Below are 13,432 nucleotides of genomic sequence, written 5' to 3'. Positions count from 1 at the left end.
AGTAGCTTCTTCTGCTACATTTGAAACTGACCTCTCTTCTCTCCCACCTCCTTTTGTCCTTTTTTTGTCTTTCTGTCCTCTCCTTCCTCGGCCTCTCTCCCTCTGCTCTTCTCCTCTGCTGCATTCTGGCATCCTCTCTCAGCTATCACATGATCAGGTAACTGGGTCACCTCTTTTGACCCAAAGTCTTCTACCTTTTCATCCTCTTTTCGCTCTCCTTATCTATCGTTGTTTAGTTTGAGGCATTCACTGCCGTTTTTTTCCATTCTTCATCGTCACTCTCTTTATAATGACATCTGATTTTTCTCTTCACCTTCTTCTGCAGTCTTTTATTCATATTTTCTTTCACTCCTTTGTATCTCACTTAAGTACTGCTGCCACTTTCCTCTAGAGGGAAAAGCTCTTGTCTTAATCCCCGTGGACTGAATTAAATGAAATTATTTCACCCACACAGCACAAAACGTCCACGCTGAGATTTTCAATTTATTATTTCTATTAAAGTGAAAAGACTAAATGTCCAAAATGAACTACGGATGTGATTTAATCAGAGAAAGTGCCTCAGGGCCAGCTTTTATTGACGCTGATGAACTAAAGCCCTTGTCACGTGTTTACATTCCAGTTTCTGAAAGCATCTGTGTGACTAATGTTTTTCGTGACTAATGCTCCTCAGTTAAATTAATTAAAACGGAGGCTGATCGTTTTACTGCAGACATCATTTTCACATCCAGGAAATTATCTTGTTACACTCATCTGGGGCAGCTAGGGCGTTATTATTTATGCAACTAAACAATGTTGATTAACTGGATATTGTCGTGACAAATATGTTATTTCCTTGACAATGTCCAGACATTACAATAACAGACTTAACTGCCCATGCTGACTCATACCACACACCGGAAAAATATTTAATTAAAAACTCTCTGTCTAAAAAGAGCCCTGTTAAAACAATGATTTGTATGCTGCACACCAACTTAAATAATAACATTTCAATTCTGACAGTAAAGTATCCTTTATTTTAACAATGCATCATTCCTATTGTTTTTGTTTTTGATCAATTATTTACTGATTCATTATAAGTCTTAATTAAAAAGAAATAGGAATGCCTTGTTGTGGTAGATTACTGTAACTAATTTGACCAAATGACCAATTTTTATCTGGATTAACATGAAAATCTAATTAACTAAGCATTCATTAATTGTGACCAACATTTGTTGTTACATTGTAGCTTAAATAATAAGCTACAATGTAATTTAAAAGTTGACTTGAACACTTGTATATTTTTTTTATAAAGGCCTTGTTTCAGTGCTTTTCTCAGCAATTAGGAACCCGTTTCCAAAGGTAAGCTAGCGAGGCTACGATTAGCATTAGCGTAGCTAGCTGTTTTGTGACTGTCAGCCACACAAATCTCTTTACATGGCGTATTTGATTTGCGGTGCGCACATACTTCCTACGGGCACTGCACTAGTTACTCAGATAAAGCAAATGATTAGCAGAAGCCATTTTACTCAATTAGCACTAAATACATTCGCTAACTACTATTCCTTTATCTTTTCAATTACATGTTATTGTGCGTGTGTGTCATTAAAACACAAAGACACAGACCGGACACTAACAACAACAACAAAGGGGAATGTGCCTGCGTTTCTAAGCTAAGAGTACATGACCACGCCAACAGTCAAATGTGCCAACATATTAAACCATAATTATACATGATCTATCAGAAATGAACAGCATGGGCGCTTGACAGGGTTTCTCACTCCTGGTCATGCGGAGCCACTGTCCTACATGCTTTAGATGTTTCCCTGCTCAAACACGCCTCATTCCAGTGGTCAGCTCATCAGTAAGCACACCTAAAACATGCAGGACAGTGGCTCCCCAGGACCAGGAGTCAGAAAACCTGGGCTAAAATGTTGTGTCGACATTACAAAATAAGAAAGCAGCCATTTCCTTCCACTACCAGACCAAAGAAAGAACGACACAGCCTCTGTTATGCTAATGCAAGATATGCTAGTCCTCTCCCTCAGAGTTCACTTACTCAGAATAAAAACAGTTTGGTTTGGGAGCATTTATTGATGTCCTCATTGTCTGGAGGTGATCTCTGAAGTGTCACATTACCCTGCAGGTATCGGATGAGCGGCATGCGCAGCTACAACCCTGAGCAGATCATGCTGAGTGCCACCGTCAGGAGGCCCAGTCGAGACATGAGCGTCATGAAGGAGAAACTCATCTTCTCAGGTAAAGCCCTCGCACGGAGAGACGTATGCATACGTGTAGCAGGTGTTGATGTTCTGTTGTGTGACTGTGTTGTTTCTGTGGTCTCCTCAGCTCCGAAGCCGTCGGCTCTGTTTCTATTGAACGTTTTAAATTTACTGATTTTGCGGGAACAATCTCGCCATATTTAAGTTAAAAAAAAGTCAATAAATAAATAAGGAGCTGGCTTTTTTGAGTCTCAGGAGACCCACTAGCATGTTGCTGCATCCCAGCATGCATCTGTCTGAGTATCTGTGAATGTTCTTCCTCCTCTTCCTCTCTTCCCTTGAAGGTCAACCCCAGTAGCTTCCTGCCTCCTCCATCATTCGTGTGTGATGTGCACCACCTCCTGTTCATCCTACCTACCTCCTCCTCCATCTCCTCCACCAGCAGTGACTTCTTCCTTTAGTTCCATGCATCCATTACATCCCTCGTTACCTGCCACCTCTCTGCCTACTTTTACCCTTCATTCCTTCATCCATGCATCCATCGCTTCACACAACAAATCTCCCCCGACATTCTTCCCAGTGGAGACAACATTGTGTTTAGGGGAGTTTATAGATGCCCCGGTCTGTCTAGACTGCCTGTAGGGCTGCGGGTGAAAGGTAAGTCATGTTTGTGTCCGCTAATTGTTGCCCGTCACTTCCTGTTTTTGAATTCAGTTTGCCCTATTTCACTACTATTCCTTTTTTTTTTAAACTGATTGACCAAGAGTGTGAGGCTCAGTCCCAATGTCCACTCACAGACTCCTAGGTGTGTGTAGGATTAGAGCGGTCACACTGTGAAATCGAGTGTGTGAAGGCTCTTTACAGCCCTTTTATGCACTGAACTACCAGCAGTTCATATGGCGTTTTTCCACAACAATAGCACCATAAATCACATCACAGCACGGCCACTGCCGTGACTTTATTTCACACGTTCATTACACACAAACTACAGACTAGTGAGTTCATTTCTGATTCAGAATCAGTTAATTAAAAAGATTTGTTCAGTACTTCCTCCATGACCAGTAACTGAACTGAAATAGAGCAGCAGGGTCTACAATGCTGCTCGCCGCAGGCTTTCATCAGTGCTGTTGCTAAATACACCGGATGTCCCTGTTAAATGATGAGATTTTAGACATTTCTTTGCTTTTTGTTTGTTTTAAGGATTGTATTATTAAGGAAGTATTAACTGATCTACACTTCGGCATTGTTCGGTTTAATTCTTGTGCCTTTTTTTTTTCTGTGACGGCACTCTGGCCAATCATTGTGCAGCATTGCTAATGGAAAAGCAAAAGCCAAGTCGTGCTAGTGGAATAACGCCTAAGTCTATAAGTAACAAAACCACAAACATACAAGGAGACACCAACCCTGGTGATTACATGGCAAAACTTTTCATGTAATCAGACCAATATTAGAATGTGCTTTTTGGATTCATATGCAGTTGCGAACTCATTCAATTAAGCCCCATTTTGAAGTATTATTGCACAAAATGGGTCAACCCACTCTTGTTTGTATCATTTTAAGCCTGCACTACCTCACACACTGAGGTTTTTTTTATAAGAATCTATGAGTATTTAAGGGGACAGTGGGACTGGACCTCAAAGTATTTATTCAAACTGCTGTTAGAAACTGTTTTGTAGTGTATTGACTTGTTATTTATTCTGTGGCGTCTTCCAGAGGTGGGGAATGGAGATGGCAGTGCTGATGAGCTGTATGTGGACAATGGTTATGAATACTACACCAATCAGGGCGTTTGCCAGTGAGTGATTCTGCCGCAGTGAGACCAAGACTGCATTCCTGTTTTAGCCAGTGTAACTTCTTCCTCCTCCTCCTCCTGTCCTGCTGATTAACTGATAGACTGCTGCAGAAAAAAACTACCCAGTGTATTCATGTACATTCTGTAAATAGGGTTTTTTGCTTGTCAGACTACACACCATTTTTATAAAGAGAATTAGCCAAATCTGTGGCCTCCTCCTGTCATAACTAAATGTCCAAGATCCCCTAAGTTACCAAAGCCTGCTTCTCAAACATGAATCTGCAGATTAGCAACGTATGACTGTGAAAGTAAATTATAATTCGTAGCAGATGGAGTTCCTTTTGAAACGAGGCTCTTTTTTTTACGATCCTTTATCGCAGCATGGAACAAAAAAAAAAAAAACGCTTATTACACTCCTGCCTTCTTTCGGCTAATAATAGTACTTGCGTCAATATTTATATTTAAAGAGAAAATACAAACAAGCTGTTTACTGCCTTCTCTTCTCACCATATGTCAGATTGTCTTGACAGAGGCTGAATAAATCCCTCACGCAGCCGTTTACCAAACTTAAGGTCGCTGTGGAACTGCTCCATCAGGCACAGAGCCAAGTGTTCCGTCAATGATAATCCCTCACCGAACACTTCAGATACGCTGGTGTTCCAGTGTGAAGGTGAGGCGTCAACAAATTCGCTGACACTCGTTGTGGTTGGTCCACACACTGTACTTAAAAGGTTAAAAGTAAATAGACTCACTCGTAATTTAAATCCCATGCCCTTTTTAAAAATCATTTCTGATTCCTGAATCTTGATTGTAAATGGTATTTGTAATTGTAAAAAAAAAACAATGTTATTTATTTATTTTGAATGACCTCATGCCCCCCCCCCCCCCTACAGTATCTTCATTGCCCACTAGGGGACTGTGGTGGTCCACACCACACTTTTGTAATTACTGCCCTGTTGCATGTTACAGTAATGATCATATCAGATGACTTGTCGTGTGAGCTGTGCTCCCAATGTATTAAAGTGTTGAACTGGTTAAACTGGTTTGAGGTAGAGGATTATGCTGTTTAAAGTGAACGTGTTATGATGGTTAAATTTCTTTGCTTTTTTAAAGGTGTGTATGGTTGTATTGTGTGGATCCTGGCTGGATTTTTTTTATTTTAACTTGTGTGTGCTGCTGCTGTGGTGTTATTGTACATAAAGAGTGAGCCAATGTGACAAATGCTCCAGCCAACTAAGAATTACATTCGAAAAATGTACCAGTTCAGTTGTCACAATAGCAATAGTTTGGACAAGGCGGAAGATATTTCACTTTTCCCTTCCTGCACAGCCTGTGGAGTGTGGTTAGGTCTGCGGTGTTGTACAGAACAAAGTCCATCTCACTCCTCTTAGACCTGAATGCTGTATTTGTTAATGAAGAGGGTGATTTTAAAATGTGAAATTAAGCTCCAAGCTAACTGAAGGGACATTTCTACTACAGGTCTCACAGCAGGCAGCATAGAGTCAAAACGTGTGTTGCCTCTTGTTTTATTTCTTTACCGTGCCTCAGAATGAAACATTAAAACATCTTCAAATACAGGAGGTTGTTTCCTTAATTTCCTTTAATTTCTCTCTTTTTTTAATTTTTTGTAACACAAGATTCATGGAAAGAGAAACGGCTCTAAACCAGAACTAAAAAAATAAGATAAGTGGTGACGGCCTGTCCTTTATGATGGTGTGTATGGTGGAGTCAGTCTGGCAGGATGTATTATTGTGTATTCAAACATGGTGTCCGCAGGGTCTTTAAAAATATTAAAAGTTGATAAATCAATTTGGGGAAAATTAAGGCCCTTAAAAAGTATTGAAAGTATTTTCCTCCCCATCTTTGTTAAAAACAACGATGCGCAGGAATGCTCTCCCCTGCAAGATCAACTCATTACGCGCATGTGTACATGTGACGCTATTACACATCTTGCGACAGCGAACACGCTCCTCCTGGCGTGTAATAATATTCAAAATCACACGTAATTAACTGTTTTGTGAGTTAAATATGTGTTGCTGATTACATCTTGGAGTGGCAATAAGGTCTTAAAATATTTTTGAGAAAGTCTTGGAAAAAGTCTTAAAAAGGTCTTGAAATCAACTTCAGGGTTCCTGCGTATACCCTGTAAAAGATGTTCAAAATGATTTGCATGTCTAATAGGTCTAGGTCTGTCTAAACCATGGTTTCTCACTCCTGGTCCTGGGGAGCCACTGTCCTGCATGTTTTAGGCATTTCCCTGCTCCAACACACCTGGCAACTGTGTTTGGGATCACAGAGCCAGTCCTAACGTAACTGAATGAGAAACTACATTTGTGTGGCGTGTTATGACAATGTGAATTCGTGTGTGGCAAACCTCAGCAACATAAATGCCACAGAACAGTTGAGAGGTTGAGAAATTTAGTTTTAATTGGTCATTGCAACTTTGACATATTTTTCAGCGATTAGACTCCGACAACGAATAAAACTTGTGATACAAAAATAGATCAGTCTCACAATTTCTATCATAGTCATCATGAGTATTGTGTGGTCTCATTTCCATGAGGAAACTATTTGCGATGTAAACGATGTAGCCTTGCATCAAGGTCGGTTACAACATGACTTCATTTGTAGAAAGAACTTAAGACAAAGTTTTAAAAGGAATGTGTTCAAGATGGATGGATTGATTGTACGTGAGAGATACAATGTTACATTAAAAAAAAAGATGCTTATCTTTTCAACAGAAAGGGAAATCAGCCTTTATGGTGGATGCACAATAACCAGCCTAAAAAAAGTGCAGGAGAAACTTATGTTTTTCACACTTAAATATTTTTGGCACCATTATCAAACAGCCTACACCTAACAGTAACACAACTCAACGTCAAATACACGAGGTACCAGGAAGGAACGATTTAGTCCTTCTGCGGGACGACCAGAGTCTACCTTCTCTCACTGCTTGTCCAAACTTCATTTAAATGAAGCAGGGACACGTCACACGAGAAGTGGAAGTCCTGAAAAGTGCAGCACTGACTACATCTTTCTTTATCTCTCTGAGACAAATGATCTGATCTGCAATCTGTTCACAGAAAGAGTCCATGCTCATGAATTCAGATTGACAGTACAGTTAACATTAAGGCTGTTGCCAAAATGCATCCTTGACAGGTCACACAGGGACTCACTCTATACCTCAACCACTCCTTCACGAGGTAAGACATAATAAATTATTTGTATTAAGCGTGAATTCCAACAAACTTGTGAAGAACCTGGTCAAAGGCCTTTGTGTCTGAACCGCTGATATGCAGCGATTCACTTATTGTAGCAGCTTTCTAAAAAGGCACAAGAACACTGTACGTCTACCTTTGATGGGAAGACAAGAAAGCTTCTGCATTCATACACACACACACACACACACACACCCATATTGTTAATGACAATAAATAAATAAATAAATAGTTGAAGATGTGCTGACAAGTCTTAAATGCGTGGTTGGTCCCTGAATTAAATGCCATGACAGTATCTACCAGATAGGTAACAGAGAAGTGCCTCAGTGGCATTTTATCAGAATCTCACTGTTCTTCCTGCTGCAGCCATCAATCTATCTGACAGAGGAATCTTGGTGTGTCTCAGTACATGAATGGAATTTTGTTGTAGTTGTCGTTATTGCCAAACAGTGATCGGCACATCAGCAGGAGTCACGTTGCACACAGTCGAAAACGAAACAGTGATGAATCTGAGGAAAGTCCCTTCTATGTTAAATAAATTAACTTTAAGATTAGCTGAAGTTCGTTTTGCGCAGGTGTCTGTTGGGGATTTCCAAAGCGCTCACTTGCAAAGGCCAGGAGCCGCCCATGATGCCGGCCTGAATGGCCACACCTGTGACCACAGCCAGGTCAGGGTCAACCGAAGTGTTGGGCTCCTTCCCAAAGTACTCGCTGATCAGCCTCCTGATCCGCGGGATCCTCGTGGACCCCCCGACCAGAACAATCTCATCCACGTCCTCCTTCTCCACGTGGCCCTCAGTTAACACGGTCTTAATGGGGGTCAGAATTTTCTGGAAAAGGTCCTCGTTCAGCTCCTCAAACAGCTTGCGGTAAATTTCAGCCTTGAAGAGAACTGGAGCAGCAGCGCCGGGGTTTTCTGGCGACTCGGAACTGCCGGCACTGTGTAGGTGCAGTGGCACAGCGATGGTGGTGCTGGGGTGGAGGGTGAGGTCGAGTTTGGCGGCTTCCACGGCCTGTCGGAGATGGTGGATGTCCTCTTTGAGAGTGGGTGGGACGCCAAACTCCTGTCGGACTCGCTCTGTGGTGTACTGGAGCAACCTCTGGCTGAAGTCTTGTCCTCCCAGCTTGTTATTTCCTGCATCGAAAACAAATTCCACTTAATAAAAATGTGCTGTATTTCATGAGACATACTGACTTGATTAAACCAGGATAAAGTTAGGACTATATTTTTTTTAGCTTTGGTCAAGAAAAAGACAACACAGTGAAATTATGTGCTTAAACCAAATGGGTGCAATTTTTATAAAACTAAAACAGATAATGGGACCGTTATTTAGTCTTTAGTACTAAGTTGGTGAAGTGAAATGAGAAAAACATGTACATAAACAATTTTTTGGAGAAATAAAAAACAGAAAATTGGCATGTGCATATGTATTCACCCCCTTTCTTATGAAGCCCATAGCTGGTGCAACCAATTACCTTCAGAAGTCACATAAGTAGTGAAATGATGTCCACCTGTGTGCAATCTAAGTGTCACATGATCTGTCAGCACGTATACACACCTTTTTTTGAAAGGCCCTAGAGGCTGCAAAACCTAAGCAAGAGGCATCACTAACTGAACACTGCCATGAAGACCAAGGAACTCTCCAAACAAGTAAGGGACAATGATGTTGAGAAGTACAAGGTTATAAAAAAAACATGGTGGTGGCATCAGTGTGCATGTTTTTCAGCAGCGGGGACGGGGAAACTGGTCAGAATTGAGGGAAAGATGGATGGTGCTAAGAGAGAGCTATTCTTGAGCAAAACCTGTACAACTCTGTGCGTGATTTGAGGCTAGGACGGAGGTTCACCTTCCTGCAGGACAATGACCCCAAACACACTGCTAAAACACTTGAGTAGAGGAAACATGTAAATGTGTTGGAATGGCCTAGTCAAGGCCCAATAGAATCCAATCCAATAGAAAATCTGTGGTCAGACTTAAAGATTGCTGTAAACAAGCACAAACCATCCAACTTGAAGGAGCTGGAGCAGTTTTGTAAGGAGGAATGAGCAAAAATCCCAGTTGTAAGATGTGGCAAGCTCATAGAGACGTATCCAAAGTGACTTGGAGCTGTGCCGCAAAAGGTGGCTCTACAAAGTATTGACTTTAGGTGGCTGAATAGTTATGCAAATTGACTTTTTCTGTTATTTATTCCTATTTGTTGTTTGCTACACAATAAAAAAATAATAATAATAATAAAAAAAAGAACATCTTCAAACAAGCCATGTTAATTCCAGGTTGTGAGGTAACAAAAACACACAAAAAAATGCCAAGGTGGGTGAATACTTTTGCAAGGCATGAACACAGTAACACCTGATATATGGGCATCTCATTGCTACCATTTTTCTTTTTGAAATGTTATATTAATAACAATAATAACACTCGCACAACTCACTGCTGTTTTGAATTTGGATTGCACTTAATGTTAGGTCACTTTAACTAGTGTCTTTATAAATCATGATGTCGGCTGGAAGAACGCAGGCTGCCCCTTGTGACAACATAAATCACTAGTGTATGTGTGGTAAGGCATTTTAATTGTATCGCAATATGGCTTGCTGCAATTTTCAAATCGTAGGAGGCTCAGTATTTCTAAAAGACAAAATGTGTGAAAAATTAAAATGTTTAGATGAAATATTGGCCAATAACCATTATATTCAATGGACTGAAGAAAACATGTTTGTTTCTCCCAGATCTGCAAAAAATACCACACAGTAATTATTTAAAATATGAAAATGAGAATAATTTAAAAAAGATTGTATGATAATTATTAATGCAATGTAATAGTGTAGAAAGTAGCAGCAGCGACAGTGAGAGACCTTATCACATACTATCTTTGCAAAAGTGGAAACGTGAAGCACTGACCTGCCATGGCTCTGGTGAGGAACATGCCTCCCTGTTTGTTAAGGAGAGACACATCCAGAGTTCCTCCCCCGAGATCCACCACCAGCACGTTGAAGACGTCCACCTTGTGCAGGCCATAGGCCGTGGCAGCAGCCGTGGGCTCGTTGATCACACGCAGGATCTCCAAGCCTGCATGACAGGAACAAAGGTTTAAACTGAGGTGTGGTTTTATCATGACATCCAACATCCTGAGAATAATGACTGACCAGCCAGGTTGGCAGCCCTGACAGTGTAGTTCCTCTGCCTCTCGTCAAACTCTGCAGGCACAGAGATGACAGCTTTCTGGATGGACACACCCAGCTGACGCTCGGCCATCTTCCTCATCTTCAGCAGCAGCCTGGAGCCGATGAACTCAGGGCTCACGGTGAAGGTACGGTTGGAATCAGAAATCAGAAATTCTGCACTACCGTTGTTGTTGATCACCTGTAGGGGGGAACGGAAAGAGTGAAGGAGATTATTTTTGGGGTCAATGCTCAAGCATAAATACTGGATTCTACCATCTGAGCATCTTTAGGTTGGTGGGGTGATGTTTGGTCTACCGTTTTAAATACAGGTGCTTAACTGAGAAGTGCACCATCACGTGAACATACACGGTTGCTAAATGCATCGGCATAAATTTTCAAACAACTGGAGCTGGGGACACACTACAGTACACAACTTTCCGTCGTTAAACACAGACTTGGGAGTTCACACTTACCGATTTGAACGACTCGGGATCACACAGAGTGCGTCTGATGAGGTATCAGAGACTACGTGATTCGTAGTTTGATCATGTCTATGAGAGCGACAGTTTGAAGATTAAACAAACATCACCATTGTTGTTTTGATGTTCCTGCTACTTCCTGTCGTCTTCATCTTCTGACGCTATTTCCTGTGTCCCACCAACTTGTTTTCATTGGCTGTTGGCAACATGTGTTTGCAGTTGGGTCTGTAATCAGTACACACTGCCCGACTGCATACAGAGTGCACTCAAAGAATTCTAACATGTTTGACTCACTGCGACTGAGGTCGGGTCAAACATTGTTAGATGGGTAGTGTTGGCAAAAAAAACCTTGGCGTTTGTCCCCAGTTTTAGTCATGATTTTAAAAAGACGACTATATCATCACATATCAAAGCAGTATCGAACCATGTCTAGTTGCTTGTGAGAGTGTGACACATGACAGCAGCAAACCTCAAGTTGACTGACCTTAAACGGGTAACGAGCACTCTCCTGCTCCATCACCTCCGGCTCAAATATCTTCCCGATAAACCTCTTGGCATCATAGATGGTGTTCTGTGGGTTGATGTCGGCCATGCTCACTGCCTCGTGTCCGGCCAGCACCGCGGTGGTGTTGAAGGAGACTGTACTGGGGATGCTCTTCCTACCATCTTCATCCGCTATCACCTCCACCTCGCCGGTGCCAGGGTGAAAGACGCCCACCGAGCAGAAGGTGGTGCCCAGGTCCAGGCCGATCACTTTGGGTGTCGGGGGCGGCAAGTACTGCTGGCCCAGATAACCGGCCAGAAACAGGGCCAGGATCACCGAGCCTGTGGACCGGGGACAACACGGTCAGGTGGACCGAGCCACTTAGCTTATGCGTTAGCATACCGTTGAATAAACATCTCTTTCCACTTACCTATCATAGATATTTCTCCGGACATCGTCACAGACTGTTGCAGAGCCTCACGTCCCTTTAAGTTCACAATATGGTGTTAAAATAGGTTTCAGTTTACAGATAAGTGATGTCCAACTCTGTAACCTGGATGCTGCGGACCCGGAATCTACCAGTAAATCACACGTCAACGTTAAAGGACCCCAGTGTATTCTGGGTAATGGAGTTCACGGCAAGGCGCCTTTGCTAGGAAAGGACTTGATTTGGACTACAGTTTCCATGACCAGTAGCTACGTGCAACGGGAGGGAAAGTTTCGTGACGTGTCCGTCTTTCTCAGCCAACCAGACACGCTAAAATAATAATAATAATAAAAAAATATTGAAGTTAAACTAAATATAAATTAATATAAGAAAAATAATGATTATAATTCAAAAATAATTATTATGATAATGAAATAAAATACAAAGACTTACGTTTCATTAAAAAATAATAATAATTCTAAAATGCTTTTATAAAGCATGCAATAAAAATAAAACAAGATACAATTTGTCAAAAGTATTCAAATCTGATTTTTCGGTGCAACCACAGAAAAGCCATTTTACAGCTAAAATGCACCGTTCACATTAAGTTTTTCAAAGATGGTGGATATTAGGGGGACACAAGCCTGTGTCTTTTTGAGCCGGTCCCAAGCCCAGATAATGCAAAGGGTTGCATCAGAAAGGGCATCGGACGTAAAACTTGTGCCATAAACCAAATATGCCAGTCAAACCTATGGCTTTCATACCGGATCGGTCGAGGCACCTACTGCAAATTAATTAAAAAATATTGTTTATGTTGTTGTTCTCCAGAGTGAAATGAAGGAAAGTGTATCAGAAAGTGGAAGATGTAATGCTGCAGGTCTCTTTCCAAATTTGTGAAAAATGTATATTGTAAGGATGAGATATATTCAGTCTGTCAGGTTCGATAATATATTGCTTGATCTTTGTGGATTTAAACTGCACTGTGAAATCTTACAGCTTGAAACCACCACTGTTACCATTCATTTTCATTCCAGGGGCAAATGAGTCATGTGACAGCCACAGCTCTGTAGTTATTGGTAGGATAATTCAAATACATCAAATGTATTATTACTTTCATTTTATTTACAAACATTTATGAAAACAGATGAAAGTTGACATTCACTCACAGTCTCATTCTCTCACACGCACACAGAAAATAATGTACATATTTTCCTGTACAGAATACATTACAGACAAAACCTGAATATGCAATTTTTCAAAACCAGACTCTGCAATTAACAAAAACGAAAAAAAAACCTTAATGTTCCAAATCACTTCATTCATCGGTGAAAAAAGAGTGACATGGATGTTGAATTGAGAATGGATGTGATGAAAGAAAGTGGCAATGACAAAGTAAAGATAAATAAAGGCAGTGTATGAAACAACAATACATGATTGTATATGCAATAAATAAAAGTGACAGTAAATCAATGAAGTGTCACTTCCTCAACAACATAGGATAAAAAGTTTACTATTATTATCTCAAAAAAATGGCAGTGGATAGGATGATGGTAAAAGAGTTGGTTGTCTGTTTTTCCTACGTTACAGGCGTGTTGAAACAAAGGGTGTTGACATGACATTTTTGAGAAAATTAATTGTTAAAACCCTCAGTTATAAGAAAAAGCGACAACTC

General features: G+C 40.9%; 2 protein-coding genes across 2 annotated transcripts in view; one reads left to right on the top strand and one right to left on the bottom strand.

The window, feature by feature from the left end:
- The window catches only part of gdpd5b (glycerophosphodiester phosphodiesterase domain containing 5b), a gene marked incomplete at its 5' end in the record, with an annotated part of 29,487 nt that extends 24,748 nt beyond the window's left edge, over positions 1–4,739 (top strand). Inside the window, 3 exons of the mRNA XM_083886202.1 lie at positions 143–157; positions 2,123–2,235; positions 3,912–4,739. Coding sequence (XP_083742328.1) covers positions 143–157; positions 2,123–2,235; positions 3,912–3,997 — 214 coding nt within the window. The 3' untranslated portion in view covers positions 3,998–4,739. The remainder of the gene's footprint in view (positions 1–142; positions 158–2,122; positions 2,236–3,911) is intronic.
- Positions 4,740–7,759: 3,020 nt separating this feature from the next.
- Positions 7,760–11,897, bottom strand: hspa13 (heat shock protein 70 family, member 13; the record flags this gene model as incomplete). Its single annotated transcript, XM_083886559.1, has 5 exons — positions 11,764–11,897; positions 11,334–11,674; positions 10,353–10,569; positions 10,108–10,275; positions 7,760–8,343 (listed from the first exon to the last, which is right to left on the bottom strand). Exons 1-5 carry the CDS (start codon positions 11,786–11,788, stop codon positions 7,760–7,762), a joined length of 1,335 nt encoding a protein of 444 aa, XP_083742685.1. The 5' UTR covers positions 11,789–11,897.
- Between the last annotated feature and the right edge of the window lie 1,535 nt (positions 11,898–13,432).

The sequence above is a fragment of the Microchirus variegatus genome (assembly GCF_963457635.1).
Source record: "Microchirus variegatus genome assembly, chromosome: 3".
Lineage (NCBI taxonomy): Eukaryota > Metazoa > Chordata > Actinopteri > Pleuronectiformes > Soleidae > Microchirus > Microchirus variegatus.
This window is presented reverse-complemented; position numbering and strand designations above follow the sequence as displayed.